General features: G+C 41.9%; 1 protein-coding gene across 1 annotated transcript in view; it reads left to right on the top strand.

The window, feature by feature from the left end:
- Window positions 1–11,167, top strand: part of LOC124606199 (cuticle protein 16.5-like) — a 42,428-nt gene extending 31,261 nt beyond the window's left edge. Inside the window, exons 3-4 of the mRNA XM_047138168.1 lie at window positions 8,038–8,147; window positions 10,864–11,167. Of these exons, the coding sequence (XP_046994124.1) occupies window positions 8,038–8,147; window positions 10,864–11,115 (362 nt within the window). The 3' untranslated portion in view covers window positions 11,116–11,167. The remainder of the gene's footprint in view (window positions 1–8,037; window positions 8,148–10,863) is intronic.
- Window positions 11,168–12,366: the final 1,199 nt, after the last annotated feature.

The following is a 12,366-nucleotide window of genomic DNA, read 5'->3' as shown; positions in this document are numbered from 1 at the left end:
TCATTGAAGAGAAGAAGACAATGAGATGACCACTTCTAGTAGGCGGTCACGTCCAGGAAGAGGCCTCTGCAGAACATCTGGAGATCGTCTTCGAGAGACAGGCTTCGGGATTGGAAAAAAAAAGGTCACTTTCGGGGCCAGACTCCCTAGTAGGGCATGCCGACGATACAAACCAGAATAAGGACTTTGATACCGTTCTGGATGGGACCTGGCTTCTAAGGATCACCACGGCTGACTCCGGACATCCAACTCCGACCGCTGACCGAAGGACACGCACCGCCAGCCGAATCACTCCTTCAGCGGGAGTCGTGGCTAACCGAACCCAGCGCACATTCCAGCCGCGCCGCAAACAGCCTGACCACAGACAGATAAATGACTACTTGTATTGCTGCAGTCCAAAGTCCGTATGCCACTCACACTTGTCTCTTAGAAACTTTTATTAAAACCTGGTAATGACTCTCAGATCTATTGTTATTGATAATTTGCGTATTCACATTTATTCCATTAGTAATAACGATGCCTAAAATTTGAGGGGCGAGAAAATGTTCAGTTCGACGCCAGTCACACAAAATCGCAGTGGGCATTGAGGCAATCATCCCACCAACTTACCAGACAGAAGTTACCCATTTGGTACAAAACCTTGTTCTGCCGCACGAATAAGTTCATAACTCTTTCAAACCCTCATCCGACAGGAATCGTTGACCGTTCGAGGCCTTTTTTAAGGGATCGAAGGCTTGATAATCGCTTGGGGATAGGTCACGACTGTAGGGCTGGTGATCTAGTGTATCCCACTTGAGTTGGCGTAACTGCTCTGTTACGACGTTTGGGATATGAGGGCGTCTTGTGTCAAATCGCTACCAGCACAGAACTTGGTGCACCATCGTACAACGGTGGTTCTCGACAGACATGCTGCCTCATACACATACTTCATTATCTGAGGGATGTCTACCGCTGTTTGTCCTTCAGCAGGCAAAAGAATAACACCAGTCCCGTCCTGTTGGATGCATTTGGTAGTAACGTCTCCATAGTCCACATTCGTCCATTTATTGCACCCATTTCATAATGACACGAATGTCACACTGATCTCTTGCTTATATTTCGGCGCATATATACGCGCAACGAGTCGCGCTTCATTGCATATACGCTGCGGCAACGTTCTCAAACAGAAACGTTGTCGTCGCTCGTAAGGTGTAAGAGCAGCTATTGTCATCATTGGTACTTGAATATGTACATGCTTCAGTGAGCTACTTCCTTTGTCTCTCTAACAGTCTTCCCTCAAACAAGTCACATATTTACTAACTGATGTTTTCTGCACTGTCATAACTGCACCATTAAGTGGATTACATCTGTCAGTACGGATTCTCCGTCTTGCGTATACGCGTCCACACTTCACTACCTGACCTGCTGCACAGACGGAAATGAGCATTATCGGCTTGCTCTTGCCACAAGTACTTGAAAGTACTAACAAACCTAAAAACATCTATAATTATTAGTCTGCAACTAAATTAAATACTGACGTAAAGTTGTTAAGTTCAATGTCCTCAGTAACCAATAAAAATATCTTCACCTACACCCCTCACACAGCGTATGTGTATAGCAGTGATGAAGAACGCTTTTGTTTGTAAGAATAAATGTTTGTCACAAATCTAATTACGTTTTTACGGCTCGTGCTACCAACCCGTTTATTTAGTATGCAAATGTCTCTCTCAATGCCAGTTGAAATATTGTTGCTGCCCTCAGTCCAAAGACTGGTTCGCTGCAGTTCTTCATGCTACTCTATCCTGTGCAGCTCTCTTTATCTCCGAGTAACTACTGCAACCTACATCCTTCTGAATCTGTTTGGTGTATTCATTTTTACCCTCCACTCTTCCCTCCACTACTAAACTGGCGATCTCTTGATGCCTCAGAACGTATCCTACCAACCGATCCCTTCTTCTAGTCAAATTGTGCCACAATTCCTCTTCTCTCCTATTCAGTACATGATCTTCCTATCTAATTTGCAGCATTCTTCTGTAGCACCACTTTTCGAAAGCTTCTATTATTTCTTGTCTCAACCATTTATCGTCCATGTTTCACTTCCATACGTGACTACACACCATACAAATACTTTCAGAAAAACTTCTTGACATTTAATTCTAAACTCGATGCTAACAAATTTCTCTTCTTGAGAAACACTTTCCTTCCATAGCCACTCTACATTTTCAGTCCTCTCTATTCCTACCACCATCAGCTAAGACTCATCTACCACTTAAAGTGCTTCATTTTCTAATCTAATTCCCTCAGCATCACCTGATAAGTTTTCAGATAGACTATATAATGGTAAGACAGAGATTTAGAAGCAAGGTTTTAAATTGTAACACATTTCCAGGGGCAGATGTGGACTATGACCACAGTTTATTGGTTATGAACTGTAGACTAAAACTGAAGAAACTGCCAAAACGTAGGAATTCAAGGAGATGGGACATGGATGAACTGAAAGGCTGTATAGAGATTCAGAGAGAGCATTAGGGAACGATTGAGAATAACAGGGAAAAGAGATTCAGTAGAAGAAGAATGGATAACTTCGAGAGATGAAATAGTGAAGGCAGCAGAGTGTCAAGTAGGTAAAAAGACGAGGGCTGGTAGAAATCCATGGGCAACAGAAGAGATATTGAATTTAACTGACGAAAGAAAAAAATATAAAAATGCCGTAAAAGAAGCAGGCGGAAAGGAATACAAACGTCTCAAAAAAGAGATCGACGGGAAGTGCAAAATGGGTTACAATGAATGGATACAGGACAAATGTAAGGATGTAGAGGCATATATCACTAGGGGCAGGATAGATACTGCCTACAGGAAAAGTAAAGAGACCTTTGGAGGAAAGAGAACCACTTGTATGAATATCAAAAGTTCAGATGGAAAACCAATCCAAAGCAAAGAAGGAAAAGCTGAACGGTGGATGGAATATGTAGATTGTCTATACAAGGGCGATGTACTTGAGGGCAATATTATGGAAATTGAAGAGAACTTAGGTGAAGATGAGATGGTACATATGATACAGCGTGAATAATTTGATAGAGCACTGAAAGACCTAACTCGAAACAAGGTCCCGAGAGTAAAGAACATTCCATTAGAATTGGTGATAGCCTTGGGAGAGCCAGCCATTACAAAACTCTACCATCTTGTGAGCAAGATGTATGAGCCAGGTGAAATACTCTCAGACTTCAAGAAGAAGATAATAATTCTAAACTCAAAGAAAGCAGGTGTTGACAAATATGAAAATTACCGAACTATCAGTAATAAGTTGCGGCTGCAAAATACTAATACCAAATCCTTACAGACGAATGGAAAAACTGATAGAAGCCGACCTCAGCGAAGATCAGTTTGTATTCCGTAGAAATGTTGGAACACGCGAGGCAATACTGACCCAACGACTTAGAGAAAGCTTTACACAACGTTGACTGGAATACTCTCTTTCAAATTGTGAAGGTGGCAGGGATCAAATACATGGAGCGAAAGGCTATTTACAATTTGCACAGAAACCAGATGGTAGTTATAAGAGTCGAGGAGCATGAAAGGGAAGCACTGGTTGAGATGAGAGTGAGACAGGGTTGTAGCCTAACCCCCATGTTATTCAATCTGTGTATTGACCAAGCAGTAAAGGAAACAAAAGAAAAATTTGGAGTATAAATTAAAATCCATGGAGAATAAATAAAAACTTTGAGGTTAACCGATGACATTGTAATTCTGTCAGAGACAACAAAGGTCTTGGAAGAGCAGTTGAACGGAATGGACAGTGTCTTGAAAGGAGGATATAAGATGAACATCAACAAAAGTAAAACGAGGATAATGGAATGTTGTCGAATTAAATCAGGTGATGCTGAGGGAATTAGATTAGAAAATGAGGCACTTTCAGTGGTAGATGAGTTTTAACTGATGGTGGTAGAAATAGAGAGGATTGAAAATGTAGAGTGGCTATGGAAGGAAAGCGTGCATTTTATTGATGATCACACAAGATATTTTACTATTAACATCATTACACAGGATGATTTTTAACGGTTGTGACAGTGCAGTAAGAACATAGCTATACCGGTTGTTGTAAATAATTTTATGATGCGTTAAGACAATCAGATGATGGAAACCGGGAATTAATAAGGATTTGTTTATCAGCAGCGCTGAGTAGTGCTAAAGTATGGTTTTCATTGTGATCGTTGCTTATAAAGCTAATGTGTTGCTAATTTCTCTGTAGAATGAAAGAAATGGCATTGGCACACTGAATTAGAACAGCAATATGAGCAATTGAATACAAAGTTCTCGAGTTTCCACCCGCGTTAAGCGATTAAAATTACGCGACCTTTCCTCCAAGCGCTCCTTGGCCATTGTCTAGTGATATGACTGCTGATGAGCTGCTGGTACGCCCTCTTTATTCAACTAGCTGCCGGCTGCGATGTACTCCCAACATAGCCATATACGGGCGTACGTTGACGGGCCTCCGATGCGCCCGCTTCACCCGCGCGATCGCTGCATCCCACGCTGTGATGAGCTGCATGCCACCGTCTCTATGAAGGATATTACCAGGGGTTTATATTTCTATGGCTTCTTTAAATCACAGTCCCAGAAGCCGTTGGTGCGAAACACGACAGAGGTTTCGCCAGATTTGATCCGGTGATAATTTTTAACGCATACTCAGCTAGAGAGGATTTCTCGGGGTGACATAAGCGACAAAACCTGTCCCGCTCCTTCCTTATACAATACATGCTGTTTGTCGAACGTAAGACTGGCCACACTCACAAGGTATCTTGAAGGCCCTAGGTGTTCTGAGGCCTACTGCATGTTGAACTGGTCTCAGGAATTGCCAGATTTTTGTCGACGGCTGAAGATCGATTTGATCTTGTGTCTTTCCAGCAGGCTGCTCATCTGTAACGACACAGAGCCGCGGAAAGGTGAGAAAGCGAGTTTGTTTTCCCTCTCCTCGTTGGTGGTCTTACTTTAGTTCTTGTTTGAAATCATTTATTTGATGAATGTTGTAGCCATTGTTGCTAAAAACTTGCGAAGATGGTTTAGCTCATGAGGCACCAATGTTTGTAATATAGAGAGCTTCTGTGATGAGGGTTGATGGTGTACAATTACATATTTGTGAGCGTAGGGTTTCTATAGCCACTGTGGTCATTAGCATATGGTAAGCTCGAGAGACATTTTATCTAAAAGAAATAGCAAATGTTCTCGTTAACGACTTGAAAGGCCAAATGTTTCACTTATTTCGACTAAATGGTACGATTTGATATTTGTTTTCTTACTGCAGCGTGGTCAGGCTCTGGATGAATTGCACAAACTCTGCAGTCATTGCAGTACTCGTACAGTTCCTGTTCTCCTAAAATTACATGTAACAACAAACTTACTTAAGCAATTTGTCGGTAGTAGTAGTAGTAGTAGTAGTAGTAGTAACAGAAGTCGTCACAGCAGGACAGAGTTGCGTAACTAGTGCTACTGGCGATGAGAACGTAGCAACGGTGATACTACTTCTAGGAACCGACTCATGACAATCAGTGTGTTTCTGTAGTATACTCGAGTTCACATCTGCATTTTCTCGTCGTTAACCGCACACGTGTGCATTCTCATATATATAAAAACACACACACACACACAGAAATTTACAGCGTGATTCAGCTGCCCTAACGATGTCGTTTCGTGCAACCTGCAATGTTATGTCTAGCCTTCAGAAACCACACACACCGTTTCCATATTCGCTCTCTCGCTACACTCTATTATTCCTACAGAAAAAATGAACAGGAGCTTTTTGTAAAAAAACTAGGCTACATTAAATTTTGTTCTGGGGTAAATTTTCACTGGGGGTTATGGTTCTTGGGTTATTCAAGGAAAACGTATAAAAATGACCTTCAAACGCACCACCATCCCTGCACTCCTCCCTCACCAGCCACAATTTCTATGTTGTGCGTGACACTCTCCTCTTGCCACCGTCAGAAACTTGCGACTGGATGAATTATTTCGCATGTACTAACTTTTGTGGTCTTCATTGACTAGCTTTGTTACGTCACCGGCTTAGTCGAGCATTTACAAATTGTAAAACTATATAAATTTCACCTAACAGATTTGTGGATTTTAAGGGCATGAAATAAACAATGGAAATGTTGTATTCGTCAGGCCTTCTGACTTGCGGACGTTCTACTCTTGGAAGGGTTAAGTTTGGATCGAGTTGTCAGAGTAATGAATTATAGCGGAAAGTGTACAAAAGTCGTTTTTTTTTTCATTACTCCGATGGCCGACGGGCAAGTTTAAATTAATAATGTTCACGTAACAGCCCACTATAATTGTTGCATATAGTCAGTTCAGACGAAACTGAGAACAGTTTGTGTACTTGGTAAATTCTGTACAGTTATAGGATGGAGTGTCACGAGAAACATACCAGAAGTCCTAGCTGGTGAGAAATGAATGAGGCGGAGGAGGTGTGTTTAAAGATCACTTTTTTGTACGTTTTTCTGGAATAACTCGAAAACCGTGGCCTCCAGCTAAAACATAGACCAGTACAAAATTTAACCAAGTTAAATTTCATACAAAAGATCCCGTTCATTTTTCTGTGGGAATAATAGTTTGCGTGTAGCGACCGAGAGAATATGAATATCACAGAGTGGTTTTTCAAGGCCAGACATAAGTTTGCGGTTTGCATAAAATAACATCGGTAGGGGCAGCTGAATCACCATGCATACTTAGTTCATTCCTGTCACACAGAAACGAAAACCGCTTTGACTGCTAAATGAATACACTGTTTCTTACGTTAGATTTCGCGCATTCGTGAGCGTGCAGGAGCGTATCAGTACCAACTCACAAACGTGAAAAATTACTTTTACGATTCCGTTATTGATATGCAAATATACATGAAAAGGGAGGAGTGGCAGACAAGCTTGAACCTATTTCCTGCGTGATCAGGGGCATCTGAATACTCTTCTTGTGCTCCATACGCGAATGGAACTGGAAGAAACCTCGTCCCCAGATTAATCAATCCTCATAAAATTTACGGTAGGAGTTGGTAACAATTCGCTGTTATCCTCAATCTGGTATTGTCAGCACAGGGCGTAAAACAGGGCATTATTAGTTTGTATGCGACATACCGTTGGAGACTTTATAATTATAATTACCAAGTGAATAAACTGTAAATTGAGACTCAGTTCGAATAATATATGTAGTAAAATTTACGATGGTTTGGTAACAATGTAAAATTTATCTCACTTTAGTGTTCTACGGTTAATAGAGATACAATGTGAAGTGCCCTCTGCCGTTCATTTCACAGTGACTGCTGGTATTGTTTCCTTGAATATTAAACGCCTGCTATCTTCCCACATAAAAATGTCGTCTTCTAAATGATTGAGCGTTGGATTCAAAGGTGATATTATCACGATCCACATCTAAGAAGGTCATTAATCTTAAAGTATAAAAAATGTGTGTGAAATCTTATGGGACTTAACTGCTAAGGTCATCAGTCCCTAAGGACAAACACACACCCATGCCCAAAGGAGGACTCGAACCTCCGCCGGGACCAGCCGTACAGTCCATGACTGCAGCGCCTCAGATCGCTCGGCTAATCCCGCGCGGCTTAAGTATAAAAGAGGTAAATTAATGCCACATGAATGAATACAACTCATTTATAAGTAACTAGAGAAAATGAATTTCCCCAATTCGTACCAGAAAATTATATCACAAATTTATCTACTCACATGACGTGCTAGTATCCTTTTTATCGACTTTAGGCTACATCGATGGAGATGATGGGTACATAAATATGTTTAATAAAGAGAGATCAGTTATGGGGTGTCTAATAAATGCTACTAGTGGCAGCTGAAGAAGCCAAGTTGCGTTTCACGTGTTAAATACTACAGGGGGACATTCTCGAAGGAACGAGCTGCCGAAAACGTACGCCTGTACGCAACAGCGCAATGGCAGAGCTGTCCGAATTCGGCCGTGCTGTGCCACCTCCCTCCCTCCCTCTCCTGAAGGGCGTACCAGGTAATGCATTACGCGCTGCGGTCAGCTGTTGGCAATGAGGCGGGGCCGCTGTGGGAGGTGCTGGCAAGTATAAAAGGCGCTCGCAGGCTGGTCACAGCACAGTAGCCTGCAGCCGCCGACCACTCCACACCCCAAACATGTACAAGCTGGTGAGTGAACACCTACCTATTTCGTATGCTATTAACAAATGTAGGTACTGCGAAAATATTAGGGGGACCTGAAGTACAGCACTTACCATATTTGCGACTTTGACTGTAGAGCTGACGAAGAACTATTTTCATGTTGATAAAAGTACCTTACCGCTCTCAGTGAAAAGCAATTTGCATTTGGCTTTGCTGCCACAGATAATTTGTTACATTAAAGGACAGCAGTATATTTTTCCGCCATAAATGATCGAGATATTTTCACTTTTTTTAAACTAACAAAGAATAGTATGTTAGTATGTTTGAGGTGATGAAAGAAGTCCAATGTCTCATTTTTGAATCCCCGAAACGGTGCAATTTATTCACGTGTTAAGTAGAACTAACTATCTGTGGCAAAACTTTTCTCGTAAATTTACGCCGAGCATTCATTTTGTGAGACTGCCAAGTGGAGCTAATGGGTTCGACTTCGCGTGCTTCCAAGAGTTATTCCTCGATGTAACGGCTGAAATTGCATATACTCACAACATTGAAGGATTACTGAGGGCTACTTGAACAAGAAGTCCCCTCTTTGTAAAATTTCATTTTAACGGCAGAGGCAGCACTGTACTAACCATATGCGTCATGATTACGTCACTGCCAGCTCAAAAAACCTTGGGCTACTCACTGAGGTCATTAAACGCTTTCATTTCCCTTTATAGCCATAAAATATTTCATTTTTGACAATTGCAATTTCGAATGATTGGTCTTCACCTTCAGATAAGAGTGTCAGATATAAATGAGCACACAGACCTTAGTAAAGACTCTGGTCCATACATCATGTCAGTGTGGTTACATTAAAGTTGATTCCAGAATGGATATTTCGCTGGGCAGCTCAAGTGTATCCCCTTTTGAATCTTCCTGACAGATTAAAATCAAACTTTTTCCTGTTAAGAGCCACATTCATACCGACTAAGCTAATCAGGTACGAGACAGGACACACCTATATTGGTTCAGTTCTGCCAGTACGTGCCTGTTCCTTTGCTAATTCTCTAGCATAACTTCGGGAATTGCAGCTTTCGAAAGAAAGGATATCTTAAGAACTTAGTCACATCTGTGAGACTGTTTCTTGAATTAAACCCTTACTCTGAAGAGGAGAGCAGATTGTTTAGGCTTGCCTTTCGCTGAATGACCGTTTACGAATAAGACTTCCAGATGCCTCTAAGAATTCCTTAACAGCTTCCATTTAAATTATGAGTGCGCATCTCCTTTGTGCGAGAAAACCAGTGTTGAGAATGTTTCCTTTGTTTTCATAGAGCATTCTGTGGAAACCTGGGAAAATTTGACATACAACAAGCATCGACACTGTCTCGCTAAGAGCGTCTGTCGCTTACAAGGCTAAACAGAACTCAACCTTTGTGTTAGTAGATACGTGTACTTTTAAGGAAGAAAACTTTGCCGGATATAATACTCTTATTTCAAGAAACGGACAGGGTGAATGATTTGGAGGTGAAACCCGAAAAATTTCAATTGAAATCTTCATGGTCGTCCAGCCTGATACTAGTGTCAGATTGGCGCAATGTTAACATGACGACGTGTGGTTCACCAAACTATTTTTCCAATGAGATACCAACATCCAGCTACACAAGAATTCTAACTACAGATTGCCCTGCAGTAATATTTACAGGAAATATGCTACAACCGTTAATTACACAGAGTGAAACTGGTACTGTTATCGGTGTTATTGACAGTGGTATGACGAAGTAAATCACACCACTCACACATTGCTGACGCTCTCAAAAATTCAGAGATAGAATGACGCTATTTATGCACCTTAATGTGAGGTGAAGGTAACAGTGCAGGTTCACGTGGAACAGTCGTATGCTCTTTATTGAACACTTTGCAGGTGTTGACAAAATATAGATGTGGAAGTATGCCTTCGAATGGTAGCGCAACGGTGAGTGACTAATCGATTCATCTGCGGAGGGTACGCTTAATTACACACAATTAATTGCTGGATTAGTATCGTCATTCTTAGTCAGCAGCATACATTGATGGGTCATACTATTTTTTGGACAATTATTGAGGTTACTGTGTACTGTTATGTTGTGACAATTTCATTTGGAAACAAAAACAGCAATGGCGCACTCAGCATGGAAGTGGAACTAAATTTAACTGCTTGACTCCAGCGATTTATTGAATGTCTGTTAATTAAAGGCCCAATAAGCGAAGTAAAAGGTGTGAACTGTTACGTATTCAAAACAACATTGTAATTTGAATTTGAATAACATTAATATTCGTAAAGAAAAGACTTGTTTTCCTTCTAGGCAAAAAGGTTAGGTGTCATAGGAAGGGTATTCTCTCCGTTAACCTTGATTTCTCCTTATCCAGTAGCAACAAATAAAACTGTTTCAATTAAGGCTCAGCAAGAACAGTGGGAGGGAAGATTAGAGAGACCTTCAGGTTTCGTATAGTACTGAGCAAGTGAGAGGACGTTTGCCAAGAAGAATCCAAGAAGTACTTTGTTTCTTACTTTGTGCACTCTTTCTTCGTACATCGGCTCCAGATAGGTAGAAATGAGGGCTACACGCAAACATTGTATTGACATAGCTCGTCACCGCCTTGTCAGTCAAAAAACCGACTTTATTTTGCAGTAAGCGCTGTTCCTTGTATATTACTATAAGAACCAACAGCCGACTGGAAGTGAAGACCTTCTTCTGTAAATACGTCCTCTTCGACACTGCAGATCGTCCTCGCCGCCGTGCTGGCCGTCGCCGCCGCCGCCCCCGGCTTCCTGGGCGCGCCTGCTGTCGCCTACACCGCCCCCGCGGTGGCCGCCGCCCCCGTGGCCTACGCCGCCCCCGCTGTCGTCAAGGCCGCCGTCGCCGCGCCCGCTGTGGCCTACGCCGCCCCTGCTGTGGCCTACGCCGCCCCCGCCTACCACGCCCCAGTAGCCTACGCTGCAGCTCCCGCCGTCGTCAAGACGCACTACTTCTAGGAGACGCGTTTCATAAAAAGCCAACTATTTATTTAAGCGGCATCTCGGTGCTATGTGCACAAAAATGAAAAAATAAAATAAAATGATATATCATGAGAAACTACTGTCTTGTTTATTTACCCTCCCCCCTAAAATGTTCCCAATATTCCAGTATTATTTTACACATAACTAGTGAAGTAGAAGTGGATAGTTCCTGTGAATTATTATGGGTGGAGGTTACACTAAACAACCGAACTAGGTTAATAATTGGCTCCTTTTACCGACCTCCCGACTCAGCAGCATTAGTGGCAGAACAACTGAGAGAAAATTTGGAATACATTTCACATAAATTTTCCCAGCATGTTATAGTCTTAGATGGAGATTTCAATTTACCAGATATAGACTGGGACACTCAGATGTTTAGGACGGGTGGTAGGGACAGAGCATCGAGTGACATTATAGTGAGTGCACTATCCGAAAATTACCTCGAGCAATTAAACAGAGAACCGACTCGTGGAGATAACATCTTGGACCTACTGATAACAAACAGACCCGAACTTTTCGACTCTGTATGTACAGAACAGGGAATCAGTGATCATAAGGCCGTTGCAGCATCCCTGAATATGGAAGTTAATAGGAATATAAAAAAAGGGAGGAAGGTTTATCTGTTTAGCAAGAGTAATAGAAGGCAGATTTCAGACTACCTAACAGATCAAAACGAAAATTTCTGTTCCGACACTGACAATGTTGAGTGTTTATGGAAAAAGTTCAAGGCAATCGTAAAATGCGTTTTAGACAGGTACGTGCCGAGTAAAACTGTGAGGGACGGGAAAAACCCACCGTGGTACAACAACAAAGTTAGGAAACTACTGCGAAAGCAAAGAGAGCTCCACTCCAAGTTTAAACGCAGCCAAAACCTCTCAGACAAACAGAAGCTAAACGATGTCAAAGTTAGCGTAAGGAGGGCTATGCGTGAAGCGTTCATTGAATTCGAAAGTAAAATTCTATGTACCGACTTGACAGAAAATCCTAGGAAGTTCTGGTCTTACGTTAAATCAGTAAGTGGCTCGAAACAGCATATCCAGACACTACGGGATGATTGTGGCATTGAAACAGAGGATGACACCCGTAAAGCTGAAATACTAAACACCTTTTTCCAAAGCTGTTTCACAGAGGAAGACCGCACTGCAGTTCCTTCTCTAAATCCTCGCACAAACGAAAAAATGGCTGACATCGAAATAAGTGTCCAAGGAATAGAAAAGCAACTGGAAT

The sequence above is a fragment of the Schistocerca americana genome, chromosome 3 (genome assembly GCF_021461395.2).
Source record: "Schistocerca americana isolate TAMUIC-IGC-003095 chromosome 3, iqSchAmer2.1, whole genome shotgun sequence".
NCBI classification, from domain to species: domain Eukaryota; kingdom Metazoa; phylum Arthropoda; class Insecta; order Orthoptera; family Acrididae; genus Schistocerca; species Schistocerca americana.
Note: the sequence above shows the minus strand (reverse complement) of the source record. Positions and strands in the feature narration are given on the sequence as shown.